Consider the following 14882-nt stretch of genomic DNA (forward strand, 5'->3'; position numbering starts at 1 on the left):
TTAAGAAAAAGCTACTGTTACCTCCAACCAGAGTGCGGGCTCTATTATAATATTAATATTTTAACAGGTGACAATAGGTGCCCTTTAAAGGGGCTACAACGGTGTTGTGGTCACAACATTCACAAGCAGTTCAGAACATTTTAAAGTAGCTCGGTACAGCTCCTCAAAATGTCGCCCCCCCCCCCCCGCTGGCTTACGTATCAGGAGAGGAGGCATCCGAGGCAGGAACACTAGTGCGGAGAGCACTAATAAAGCTAAATTTACAGTTTCAAAACAGGAAATTCGGCTTTTGCCACCCCTGGAAACGTATCTGTCGCTGCCGCCTCAGACGAGCACCTCAGCTCGCCTCATTGGCGGAGCACCCCAGGCTAGGTATTAATGCATTAATATATTGATAAGGGTAAGTGCAGGAGATCAATAATGCACCCCGGCTTTGTGGTTTATCATAGAGCAAACAATTAGCATTAAGCATGATTTCCTTGATCGTAATTTTGGTTTGGCCAGGCCCTTGAATTTGGCTGAATCCTGCTGAAAAATGCTGGCAAATACAGGATTCAGTGCATCCCTAATAATTTTTTTTTCTCATAACTTTTACTGTATTACTGAGTACATAATGGGGTATCTATTATACCCTGTGGGATTATATTATATAGATGGGTACATATATATAATTTGGAATACTTTGGACCCAGTGTTTTTCTGGTTCAGGCGGTTTTCTATCAATCTGGATCTCTACACCTTTAAAAAAAAACAAAAAAAAAAAAACCTTTTAAACGAAAACTATAACCCCCCCCAAAAGATATTGCATAAAACAGCTCATATATAAAACCCTGCTTCATGTATATAAACCATTTTCATAATAATATACTTTTGTAGTAGTATGTGCCATTGGGTAATCATAAATAGAAAATTGCCATTTTAAAAAATAAGGGCCATCCCCTGTGATTGTAGGATTCACTGTGCACACAAACATACCAAACAAACCATACTTGTAAGGTCATGTGAGCCAGTTAACAGACAGAGTTCTGTCCTTTGCTTCCACACTTCTTCCTGTTATAGTTAGAGCTGCAGTATTTCTGGTCAGGTGATCTCTGAGGCAGCACACAGACCATCACAAAATGGTGGTTCAAGGCAAGAGATGTAAAAGGGCAATATTTACTTAAATATATATTCCAGTTTTGTAAGATTCTTTAATATGCCAATATGATGTAAACTATCTGTTGCTTAAGTGTTTGTTTTGGGGGTATAGTTTTCCTTTAAAACATTAAATAAACCAATAGGATTGTTTTGCCACCAATATGGAATTTTGCAACTTTGATGTGATCAACTCCTCTATCACACCCAGGAGACCGCTCAGCCTTCCCCTCCTTTGGCAGCTCCAATCCCTCCTCAGGGGTGCTCTGTCCGCAGCGTCCCCACCGCCTTAACTCAAACTGTGCCAAAGGAATGGACGGCACTCCACTTAAAGAGGGAACAAATGTTTATTGCAAGCTCTACAGGGATCAAACGGCCCATACGCGTTTCTGGATAGCCTATGATTAAGGGATTGTATCCCTGCAGAGCTTGCAATAAACATTTGTTCCCTCTTTAAGTGGAGTGCCATCCATTCCTTTGGCACAGTTTGATGTGATCAACTACAAGGTTTCTGTGTTTTGTTTTGTTTTTTCCGTTTTTTTAAAGGGATTTAAATAATTTGGACTTTATGGGAGATGGCCTACCTGTAATTAGGAGCCTTTTGGATATTGGGTTTCTAGATAAGAGATCACATATATCCAGGGTTTCTTTATTTAATATAAGAAAATACAGACTTAGTCTGCCTCTGTTCTAACCTAGCCTGCCTGACAAGTTACTTAACTGGGGGAGGGTGTGTTACCAGCCTCTCTCATGCCGCAGGCTCCCAACAACTCTCTATTGTTTAATGCATTCTGCCAGCTGGATTCTTTCCACATGCACAATTACCAGGTACACATAGCACAATATAAAAGACATCAGTCTGTTTTTGGTTTAGTTTCCCTTTTTTATTTCTTGTGTAACCCAAAATTGGCTTAGATAGACAAATGCCAACTAGTACTGTAGATTATGGGCTACATTGCACCCTCTTTCAGCAGGATGGGCCTTCACTAGGTGGAAAGAGCACATGAGGGTGTTGTCTAACTGCACCTCAATACTGCCTAAGATGTACAGATGTAAAGATGTAAAAATAGACGCCAGGGGTTCTTTGCAAACAGGCTTTGTTCAATGTAAAGCACCACAGGGTTGAGCATACTCACAGCACATGAGGTAGTTGATTAAGTGCAGGTACAGTCACAGATGTTGGCAGATACAACACAAAACAGCACCACTGAAGGAATAGCAGAGGGAGTAGAAAATATACACCTACCAGGTTGTCAGTACCTCGTGTGGTCCGGAAGGATTCTTACAATAGAAGTGGAACAGGGATAAAACAGTAATCTGTTTCTCTTGTCAGTACTGTGATCCCTTCACTACAGGCAAGCAGAGCCTGATGGAGGGCTTCTATCCTCCTTGGTGGAGCTCAAAGCTGCTCTTGCTAACTGACTCAGTCTATAGAGAGCACTATCCTGTATACTAGATAACCTTGTTTACAAAAATGGCAAAGTGATGTTCATCCATCGTGCTTTATCCAAGGTTTTTTTTGTATTTTTTTTTTACATTGAAACTTATTGGCTGCTTAAATGTTTCACATTAACTTTAATGGATTACACAAGGTCTTAAAGGCGAACTATACCATATTTTATATACTGAACTGAATAGCACCAACCTAAAGTTTCAGCTTCTCAATAGCCGCAATGATCCAGGACTTCAAACTTGTCACAAGAGGTCACCATCTCGAAAAGTGTCTGAGACACTGACATGCTCAGTAAGCTTTGAGCAGCTGCTGAGAATCTAAGCTTAGGGGTCGTCACAAATTATCAAGCAGAAAATGCGGTTGGCCTGTAATATAGGCTGATGTTACAGGGATGATTATTAAATTCTGATGCTAGTTGCACTATTTTCAATGCTGACATATAGTAATTATCTGTATTAATTACCTAATCAGCCTTATATTGTGACATTTATATTCTATGTGTACTGTATATTGTGAGTGGGTCCCTAAGCTCAGTAAGTGACAGTAGCACAGAGCACAGAACATGTCTGTGCAGTGAATCAGCAGAAAAGAAGACGGGGAGCTACTGGGGCATCTTTGGAGGCACAGATCTTTACTGCTAAAAGCCTGTGGTTGCCTTGGGCTGATACAAAAGCCCAAACCATAATTTAACATGTCTAGTACTTCTTTAGTTAGCCTTTAGTTTTCCTTTAAATGTGATATAATGGAGTTCCCGGTGGTGTAAACACACACTTTATAAATTCACAATTTATTTTACACAGCTTTTTTATGCCATTTTTCTGGCATTAATTATTTGCCAAATAGGCCCCTTAACTTCACAGTTGGCTCATGTTAATAATTCCTCCATGGAACTTTAGGGGTTACTACCACCTACTCATATCAGAGCTGCCTATCCAAAGCATACAGTAGCTACCTTTCACACTAGCACTCCCTCTCTGCTCCCCTGGAAGGAGTCCTTTTTTCTAACCCTGCCTGGGAGCAGCATACTGATGACTTCACAGGGCCAGACAAGAACTAGCAGGATTGCCAGCTGGATCAGGACCTAACTGTATATACTAGCACTCCCTCTCTCCTCCTCATGTTCTTCCTTTCTCTCAGCTCCGCATGAAGGAGTCCTTTTTCCCAACCCTGCCTGGGAGCAGCATACTGATGACCTCACAGGGCCAGACGGTAACCAGCGGGATTGTCAGGTTGCAGGGCCAGAACTAGGAGTAGGCAGAAGAGGCAGCTGCCTAGGGAGTAGCGATTGGGGGGCGCTGGGCAGCTACCTCTTCTGCCTACTCCTATACCAGACCTGGCACTAGACTTGCGCCGGAGAATGCTGCTTCTGTGTTTGCGTGCGTGAAAATTGTTATTGCGCATGCGCACGTGAGCCCTGCTGCCGCGCATGCACGTGAGATGGAGATGGGGGGCAAGCTAGCCGGCTAGGCTACCTAGGGTGTCCGGCCAACAGGCACACCTCTGCCAGGTTGGCAGTTTGTCCACCAAATTGGGCTACTGATTTCAAGCCCAGACTGGTTTCCAAAGTACATACCAGCTATGTTAAGTATTTAGGCTAGTTTTTTTCAGCCTTGTTAGGTTTGTACTTTGAAAACTAGCCAAAGTTTTTCCGCCAAGTGTGCCATCCCAGTGCATATTGGTTAATGTTGTTTTTATTGAATTACCTACAGTCAAGGTAAATGTAAAACTACAATACCCAGAATGTAATTGGAGTAGAAAGGTCTACTTCTATTTGCTGCAGTTGTAGCCTCTCAGTTCCAACCTGTCTGTACAATAGCCTGCAACCTGCTTTAGCTGGTATGTGATTATACTATTACTTTGTACTGTGATGTGGAGGCTGTCCTTTGTTACTTTCTGCAGTTGATCCTCAAGCTTTAACTCTCAGAATCTCTTGGGGATTCCGTGTTGTAGTTCAACACAGCCATATGTATAATATGTTTGGGGTTTGTGAAATATTCTGAATCCATTTCTATACATACCAATATTTAAAATCGACCACGCCCATTTTTGCCGCCCGCTCCCAAACATCATTCATGTCCCTTTTAAAAAAGTTTGGAAGGTTATGGGAAGTTTGAGCACATTTCTGGTGGTTTTAGGGCCATTTTGTATGTGTTGTTATAGTTTTGTTTATAAAGGTGAATTGCTCTTTAACCTGTAAGTCTCAGTTTTCCCACTAGAACTAGTTACAATTGTATCTTTGCTCATCTTAAATAGTTACAAATGTATCTAAGTGCAGGTACTGAGTATTCTGGGCTTTCTGCCAAAAAGCCTATTGTTTAATTAAGTTGTAGGAATCTTTTTCTGGCTATTCAGTGCAGGAAAACAAAGAGAAACAGTGACATACCTCCCTTTTACATGATGGAACAGCCCTGCTTTTGCTACCCAACTTTTGGTTCATGATTGTCCTTTTGATGTCCTGTTTCCCTGCCAACTGGTCAAAGTCATGAGATTGGGACATCATTCCCCGCATTCCCCAACATTATAAATGTTGGGAGATATGCTGACATGTCTGGGATTAATACAATAAGTAAAATGCTATATAACTACAATAACTTGCATTCATTGGACATAGATGGCAAAGCAACATCAGTCATCCTAGTAATTGGAGAGTGGGCACTGAGCATGGGTAGTGATTCCATGCATAAAAGGGGGCATATTTATATATAAATATTAGAAAGTAATTGAAAAAAATCTTTATTTCTGGAGAACAATCTGAAAACAACTCAACTGAAAAAGTGTTTGGAAGGTGAATAACACATTTAAAGATCACTGAGGATATTTGGCAAGATTCTATATTCACATGAATGCACTGTAACTCAGTAGCTATTGTTTGGTGGCATGTTGTAAGGTTTAGAGTGAACCTTTTACTTCTATTGTCTTGGGAAAGATTCATGATCAATGGAAAGAGAGACTATTGGATTCGTTACCATGGGTGCAAGTTCTAACAGCCAAAAAATTGCACTCTTTAGGGCCTATTCAAAGAGTAGTGTTGACTGTGCCCAAGACAGGTGTGAGCTGTGCTAAGTGCTTTTGCTGGATTCATAATTCTGTGCAAGGCACAGACCAAATATATGTGCCTTGCACGGCTAGACAATTGAATCTAAATCCAGAGAGGGGGTGATGGGGCACCGTTTTTTTCTATGATCACTGCACGGGCAGACTGACTTGCACATTCGGCAACTGGTGAGAAACGGGGATGTGCATAAATCTGGTGCCTAGACCAATGCCAGACCTAAATATCCACAATCAACATCAAATAATCATTTTTTCGACAAGTTTTGTCATGAAAATAACTCCAATAGACTACAATGGGTGAAAAAAAATTGTCGCCCATAGACTTCAGTGCATTTCGGCAAATTTTTATTGTTTTTCGAATTTTCTGGCAAAGCGAAACTGGTCAGATTCGCCCATGACATATTTGAAGTATACAATCAGTGAAAAATACAGTTGCCACCTGTTTGGTTTTGACCCAGAAAGCTTGGTTTTCAGAAGGGCTGCCCAGGTCAAAACTGCCTGCCCGGTTTTCCAAATTAGGAAAACTGGGCAGGACTCTCCTAGATTGGTGTGGCGATTGACCAACTGCCACATCATAGTCCCACCACCATGATGTTATTACCCCACCTGATGATGTCACAACCATGTCCCTTTGATGTCAACTACTAACCCCGTCCGGCTTTCTGGATAAGGAAGGGTGGTAACCCTTGACAAACAAGTAAACAAAGCAACAGAAATATCATTTACAGCCATATTCTTGAAACTGGCTTGTAACAAAGTTGCTTTGTGTATCTCTACAGCAGTATGTAATTTTCTTTGATTAGAGAATCCACAGTAATTCTCTTGTCATTTCTGCTTAAAGGGAAAAATATACCCCCCTCAGACATGCCAACCTAGACCAAAAAGAATCCAGGTGCACCTGGTATCATTCACCCACCCATAACCACTCCCCTGATCTGCCTAGGGTTGTGTTTCTTTCTCTGGGTGCTCCTGAGGATTTAGGGTGTGACGCCTATGCTTCTCAATGGGGAGAATGTTCAGGTGCAAATTACTGACTCTCGGAAATTCTGGGTTCACATGTTTGCTCCATTTTTGACATGAGCTTACTAACTATCTGCTAAGTCCCAAACATATAAATGTATTTTCTTTACAAAGACATTCCTGATTCAACATCTGATACCTGATTGAAGGGAAACCATGATAGCCTGTCTGTGTTGCAGGGACCAGCACCCTCATCTTAGCCTCACTGTGCCATGCAACTAGTGATGGGCGAAATTATTCACCAGGTGCAAATTTGTGGGGAATTTTCGTGTTCCGCTGCCTGCGAATAAATTCGTGAATTTCTCGCGAAAATCCGGAAGTTCTTTGATGCCGGCAACGGAATCGAGGCCGGCGACAATTCGCTGTTTTGCAAATTTTTCGCCCGTTTTGTGAATTTTGTGGGAAATTCGCAAAATTCGTGGCGAAACGAAACTCGACAAATTCGCCCATCACTGCATGCAACCACTCCCTCACCTTGTTCCATTGTGAAGTGATACATTTTGGGACTTGTCCCAGGGGTTGTATTAAAACGTGAGATTAAAAGGGTGTTGGTTCTATAGTATATACGTATAAATACATTTAGATTATATTTTTTATTGGTTCAGATTTTATATACTTTTTATACATAAACCGAACTGAAGAAGCTAATGTAAAAAAGGGGGGGTTATTTTCCCTTTAAATCCGTAGGAACATTAAAAAAAAATGTAATCCTGCAGGAAAAAATGGTTACGGATGAGAGAAAAAGCCTGGTTTGTATTCATTTATAGCAGATTTTTCATCATCTGACTACTTTAAGCCAATCAGTGTAATAGAAGAGAAAATGTTGGTTGCTAGGTGTGGTTTCCAAGAGTTCTTATAAAAATCTCAAGCCCAGGGCTGAATTTGTCTCCTGTCTAACTGGTAAAGTAGAACTACACTCGGTACTTGATCACTGGTAAGTTGTATCTTTTTCATTTGCATTTATCAGCCTGGAAGCTTAAAATTCTGCATGTTCACAGTAACTGTACTTTCTAAAGTTCTAACAATGAAATATAATATTATAATGTGTATTAATTGAGAAGCTGGAATCTTCATGCATGTCTATTTTCTTATCTGTTAAAGAAGTTAAATGCAAATGCTTAAAGGATTACATGTGAAACTTAGCTAAAAAGTTAATAATATTGTAAAAAAATGAAAATGATGAATTTTCCAGTGTTTTACTTTGTGGTTTGGAGCCATAGAAACCAAGTAAAAAAACTAAGCCAAACAGTGAGTCATACCAGCTCCATGTCTCTGTCCTGCACAGAAATGAAGGGACGTGTTCACATTTCCCTGTGCAATAACCACAACGCTATTTACTATTTCAATGCAACAAATTAAAACGTAGGATTTTTTCCTTTGTTTGTAAAATGAGCCAAGAGAGAAAATGGAAGTTCCTTACTGGTTTTAAAAGGATTTTAAATGGTACAGGGGTTAAGGTAAACAAACATTATTCTGTGCCGCAGCAACAGGTTTGCTACAGTTGAAAACACCAGTCTGAGCATGCAGAAAGTCAGGTTCCAAATACTATTCATTTTTGGATGCAACTTTTTTTTTTTTTTTTTACACTGTAGTGCAAATATGTTATTATAGCAGTGACATTTAGCAGTTTTGTCACATAACAGGTGATAGGTTGACTAGTTGCTGAGTTTCTTGGCTAAATATTTTGATTTCCTTGGGGTGATTATCTGTTCAGCCCCTGATAGAGAGGAGCTATGTCTCTACATGCTGCTGTAAAGCCTGCGATGTGTAACAGCTGTATGACACATTCTGAATATGCAGGATTATTTATCTCTCTGTTATTCTCTCTTTAATAATAATGTGTTTAGAAAATCTGATCAGGACTGTTCTAGTTAAGTGAGTGCATATAATGTAGATATGCTACATACCAAATCACTTTCTCCACGAGAAGTTTGGCGTTTTTTTAATGTCGAATAGTTGGTGGCCATCCAAGTACTAAGCTTTCTAAATACATATTTGTATTCCCCCAACCAGTGGTGCAACTATAGAGGAAGCAGACCCCGAGGTTGTGTGTGTGGGGGGGGGCAGGGTTGTCCAGATCGTGGGGTCTGCTTCCTCCATAGCATTAAAATCCCTCCCTTCTCTCTTCTTTAAATTGTGGCAAGAACGCCTGCACGAACACGTGGCGGGGGAGAGGAGGTTAATATCATGAAAATGAAAATTTCATATTAGCTTCAGTATACTGAAATAAGAAACTCTCTAAATACAATCAATTAAAAATTATCTAACGTTTCTGAAATAATCAAGTTTATATTCATTATTCCTCTATCAGCATCTGCGTCTCCTCTTTCTGTCTGTTGGGTGTCAGATGAATGATCCAATATCTCTTATACGGGGGCTCCTTTTGCCTAGAAGATGTATCAGAGCTCACTATTAAAATCACCAGAAATTCTCTCTCTCTCTCTACATGCAGGATTTGTGCAAAAGGCAGTTATTTTGTTAGATTTTGTTTGTACTGAAATCAGTTATTTGAGTGAGCTCTAATACATCTGCTAGGAAAGTTCATCTGACCCCCAACTGCTGCATGAAGACAGAATTAAGAGAAACAGATGCTGAGAGAGGAATAGTAAAGCTAAACTTGAATATTTCAGAAACGATGCAGAATTTTTAGTTGATTGAATTTAGAACGTTTCTTACTTCAGTATGAGGAAACATATTAAATTTTAATTTTTACGATAGTTCCTCTTTTAGGCAAGGGAGGGGAGCGGCTCTTGGTGAACCCGGCCCCTCTGAAAATTCTTTTGCCAAGGGGGCTCTTGTTACGTCAGTACCCCAAATCTTCATGGTGATTATCTGGGTTTCTGTATCATACAACTACTGTATGTTACACATATTACAGTAACCGTAAGTATGACAATAAAGCATCGTCCCCAAGGTTTGGGTACCAGGGGAAGAGTAAAATATTTACTTTCGAAGCCCAGTAACTATTTAGACTATCTATTTTATGTGAGGTAATAGACCAAACTCTAGGTGGAATAAGTGAGTTATAATATAGCATCAGTCAGAACAGCCCTGCTCAAATCTTCTAAAGATACTGATAAAAAAAAAAATGTACAGAATTTTGCCTGCATGTTCAAGTTGTGTGTTATACAGTTGCAGTATACCTTAGACATTGCAATAGCCATCAGTATGTAGAGGAATACCAACCCTCACAGTAACTGCACTTGCACATGGGACAATTGTATAATTAAATACAGGCAAATAACCACATTAGCCTCCTGATTGTAATTGGTTAATTTGCTAGAATAATGTATTGTAGGAATATGTACTAAATTCACTGTTTTATATTTTTTATTCATTTTAATAGAAAAAAGGGTACTATGTCCTTTATACAAGCTTTCCTGCAGCAGGCTTCATTTCTGGGTGACCCTGACTATGGTACTGTAAGTGTCAAATCTAAGTATCTAAGTGTCAAATCTAAGTATCTTTACTTTATCATGAAATGTTCTTTTATTCATCAGCAACAAACAAGTGGAGGTTTAAAGGGTGCTCCTGGCTTCAATGCATCTGCAGATGCTGCTTCCTTGGACAAAGCTATCAAGGCTAAAGGTGGGTGAAATGAAAGTATATTTGGACCCTAGCAACCAGATTGCTGAAATTGCAAACCAGAGAGCCGTTGAATAAAACGCTACATAACTCAAAACCCACAAATAATTGCAGACTGTCTCAGAATATCATTCTCTACATCATACTAAAAGTTAATTGCAGGGTGAACAGCCTCTTTAAAGAGTCCATCACACCAACGGATAGGTTATTAAAATGGAAAGTCCAATGTGCTTTATATATGGTTTGATATTAGTTCGACTCCAAGCACCTTTGGCAGTTTATAAATGCAAGTTATAATTTACAATTGTAATTTTCAAATATTTATTCAAGGTGTGGATGAAGCAACCATCATTGACATCCTAACAAAAAGAAACAATGCACAGCGCCAGGACATTAAAGCTGCTTACCAGAAGAGTGTAGGCAAGGTGAGCTTGTGGCACAATTTTGTTTGTAGAAATGTGTGTATATATCAGGTCCGGACTGAGATTTAAAATAGGCTCTGGCATTTCAGGTACACAGAGGCCCAAACAGCTCCCACCAGCCCACTAAATACTGACTTTCTATGGGTCTTTATAGCAGCCCCTCTGGCATTTGCCAGAACCCAAAGATTGCCAGTCCGGGCCTGGTGTGTGTGTATATATATATATATATATATATATATATATATATATATATATATATATATATATATATAAACTATAACAAACAAGGGAATTTGACTATATATATATATATATAAAAATCAATAATGCTGTTTACAAAGGTTCTCTTGAGTAAGACCATTATGCATTTTGTTGTCGTAAAGTATTTCTTTATTATAATACTATTGGCAAATAGCAATTTGGAGTTTTTATCTGATGTGTTTTCTCAGAGGACCTGATGCCACCCCTTTATCACCCCTGTGCTTAAAGAGACTCGAGTTCAATTGTGCTTAAAAACATTTAAAATTGGGCTCTAAATCTTACCAAAGGCTGCTTTTTGCCACCCCCTAGTACAAAGGGTCTTGCTGAATTGCTAAAGTTCCCCTGTGTTTTCTACATGATCCAAATGCATCATGAAAACTGCCATCATTGTGGTATGTGAGTGTTTGGGTGAGAATTAAAAAAAAAGAAAAAAAAAAAAAAAAAAGAATAGTCAATAGTAATTAAGGTAATTACTTTAAGCAAGATAAATGCTAGACGAAGCTTCTGTATCCTGAAGTCTAGGAATACTGACACTACTTCTAGACAATAATCACTCTAGAATCATAATGATGCCTGCTTTTCTGTACAGAAGCATTTTTCTGTGGAATAGGAATCCATGTTGTTTATTGAAATGAATGGTGAACATTTTATGGGACAAACAATACAGCACACTCCCAAGTTCTTTCTTTCTGGCAAAAAAGAAAAGCTATGGGGCTGAATCACTTTATTCTGACCAAGCAGAGCCACTGTTCCATTTATTGTATGGAACATTTTGTGCACCTTATTAATGTCTGCACCTTATTAAAGTCTTATTAAAGTCTGTTCACTCTTTAGTATCCTATAAATTCAAAAACAACATGAAAACCTATTTTTTTTTTGGTATGCCATAATATTTATGTTTGTATCTTTTGTAGCCCTTGGAAGAATCCCTAAAAAAGGCTCTCTCTGGCAAATTTGAAGATGTAGTTTTATCATTAATTAAAACCCCTGCTGAATTCGATGCTTATGAGCTGAAACATGCCACAAAGGTATTCGTTCATACTAATTAATTTATAATGATATATTTAAGTAGAATTTTTGTTATTATTGCAGTATAGTATGCAAACTTTAACCCTTTAAGTGCCAGCAGAATTTCACATTTTGGTTACGCGAAATGCCAGCCGTTTTTGAAACATTTTGTGCTCTCTCACTTTAGGGGCATTTTCTGAGGGGAAACCTATAGTTTACCTAGGAAAACTATACATTGTTTTTTTCGGTAGAAACTGAGCTTTCTAAATCTGCCTGAGTTTTCATGTATTTCCACCTGTGCAAAAAAATTTATAGTGCTAAATACCAAAAAAAAATGAAAAATTACCATTTTTCATCGTATATCAATTTATACCAGAAAAATATTTCATTTTACGGATGAAAATCCAACTGATTTGGAAAGCCTTATGTCTCTCGAACGTGCCAATACCAGATATGTATAGTTTTAGGGAGATTTAGGACTTCTGTACCTCAAAACTCCCGGCAGTATATTGCCGAATTTTGAAAGCACTAAGGCAGAAAACGGCATGCTTTAGATTCCAAGGCAAAAACTCCTGAAACCGTAGGTTTACCCCAGAAAACCATACATTTTTGAAAAGTACACATTCTGCCGATTACAAAATGGGTAACTATGTCTCTCTAATCCCAACTACCAAACATAAAAGCTTGTCTGAACATAGCGGTTTTTCAAAAAAAAATTCAAAATTCTGAAAAATCATTGCAAAGGTTTTATTTTGCTGCTCCGCATATCCCAAACTATATTAGGTACCAAGAAAAAGCACCTGAAATATGATTGCCAGGGGTCCACTGAACAGTTTGACACCCATTATGCATAGGTTTACCAAAGTATCTGGCATTTAGAGACACCAATATGAAGTTAGCACATCCAAATTGATCAGGACTTTACTTCAGCTACTGAGAAATCAACACATTGACTGCATTTTTTGTGGGGTAAAAACACAGAAATATATGTTTACCCCCCAAACCCATATATTTTTGGAAAGTACACATTCTACAGAATCTAAAATGGGTACCCATGCCTTTCTGCTCCAAACTACTGAGTCGCAAGGCTTTCCCAAAATTGTCGGTTTTGGTGAAATATGTGAAAATTGCCTCAAACCTTCAACTTCCCAGCACCATATCACCCATGTATCATTATGTACTAAGAAAAAGCACCCTAAATATGATTGCCAGGGTTCCTCTGAACATTTTGGTGGCCATTGTTCATAGGTTTACCAAAGTATCTGGCATTTAGAGGCCCCAAAATGAAGTTAGCGCATACAAACAGTCCCGTGGGTAACTTCAGCTAATGAAAAATCAAACACATTGACTGCATTTTTGTGGGGTAAAAACACAGAAATATATGTTTACCCCCAAAACCCATATATTTTTGGAAAGTACACATTCTACTGAATCTAAAATGGGTACCCATGCCTTTCTGCTCCAAACTACTGAGTCGCAAGGCTTTCCCACAATTGTCAGTTTTGGTGAAATATGTGAAAATTGCCTCAAACCTTCAACTTCTCAGCACCATATCACCCATGTATCGTTACACACCAAGAAAAAGCACCCTAAATATGATTGCCAGGGTTCCTCCAAACAGTTTGGTGGCCATTGTTCATAGGTTTACCAAAGTATCTGGCATTTAGAGGCCCCAAAATGAAGTTAGCGCATACAAACAGTCCCGTGGGTAACTTCAGCTAATGAAAAATCAACACATTGACTGCATTTTTGTGGGGTAAAAACACAGAAATATATGTTTACCCCCAAAACCCATATATTTTTGGAAAGTACACATTCTACCGAATCTAAAATGGGTACCCATGCCTTTCTGCTCCAAACTACTGAGTCGCAAGGCTTTCCCACAATTGTCGGTTTTGGTGAAATATCTGAAAATTGCCTCAAAACTTCAACTTCTCAGCACCATATCACCCATGTATCGTTACGCACCAAGAAAAAGCACCCTAAATATGATTGCCAGGGTTCCTCCAAACAGTTTGGTGGCCATTGTTCATAGGTTTACCAAAGTATCTGGCATTTAGAGGCCCCAAAATGAAGTTAGCGCATACAAACAGTCCCGTGGGTAACTTCAGCTAATGAAAAATCAACACATTGACTGCATTTTTGTGGGGTAAAAACACAGAAATATATGTTTACCCCCAAAACCCATATATTTTTGGAAAGTACACATTCTACCGAATCTAAAATGGGTCCCCATGCCTTTCTGCTCCAAACTACTGAGTCGCAAGGCTTTCCCAAAGTTGTCGGTTTTGGTGAAATATCTGAAAATTGCCTCAAAGCTTCAACTTCCCAGCACCATATCACCCATGTATCATTACGTACTAAGAAAAAGCACCCTAAATATGATTGCCAGGGTTCCTCTGAACATTTTGGTGGCCATTGTTCATAAGTTTACCAAAGTATCTGCATTTAGAGGCCCCAAAATGAAGTTAGCGCATACAAACAGTTCTGTGGGTAACTTCAGCTAATGAAAAATCAACACATTGACTGCATTTTTGCGGGGTAAAAACACAGAAATATATGTTTGCCCCCCAAAACCCATATAGTTTTGGAAAGTACACATTCTACCGAATCTAAAATGGGTACCCATGCCTTTCTGCTCCAAACTACTGAGTCGCAAGGCTTTCCCACAATTGTCGGTTTTGGTGAAATATCTGAAAATTGCCTCAAAGCTTCAACTTCTCAGCACCATATCACCCATGTATCGTTATGCACCAAGAAAAAGCACCCTAAATATGATTGCCAGGGTTCCTCCGAACAGTTTGGTGGCCATTGTTCATAGGTTTACCAAAGTATCTGGCATTTAGAGGCCTCAAAATGAAGTTAGTGCATACAAATAGTCCTGTGGGTAACTTCAGCTAATGAAAGATCAACACATTAACTGCATTTTTTGTGGGGTAAAAACA

At 39.1% G+C, this 14882-nt stretch overlaps 1 protein-coding gene across 1 annotated transcript in view; it reads left to right on the top strand.

Annotated features, from left to right (window-relative positions):
- The first annotated feature begins 7566 nt into the window (after positions 1 to 7566).
- Positions 7567 to 14882, top strand: part of anxa1.2.L (annexin A1 gene 2 L homeolog) — a 38982-nt gene continuing 31666 nt past the window's right edge. The window contains 5 exon segments of the mRNA NM_001092749.1: positions 7567 to 7595; positions 10008 to 10083; positions 10162 to 10249; positions 10577 to 10671; positions 11844 to 11957. Of these exon segments, the coding sequence (NP_001086218.1) occupies positions 10021 to 10083; positions 10162 to 10249; positions 10577 to 10671; positions 11844 to 11957 (360 nt within the window). The 5' untranslated portion in view covers positions 7567 to 7595; positions 10008 to 10020.

Source organism: Xenopus laevis, chromosome 1L (assembly GCF_017654675.1).
Source record: "Xenopus laevis strain J_2021 chromosome 1L, Xenopus_laevis_v10.1, whole genome shotgun sequence".
NCBI classification, from domain to species: domain Eukaryota; kingdom Metazoa; phylum Chordata; class Amphibia; order Anura; family Pipidae; genus Xenopus; species Xenopus laevis.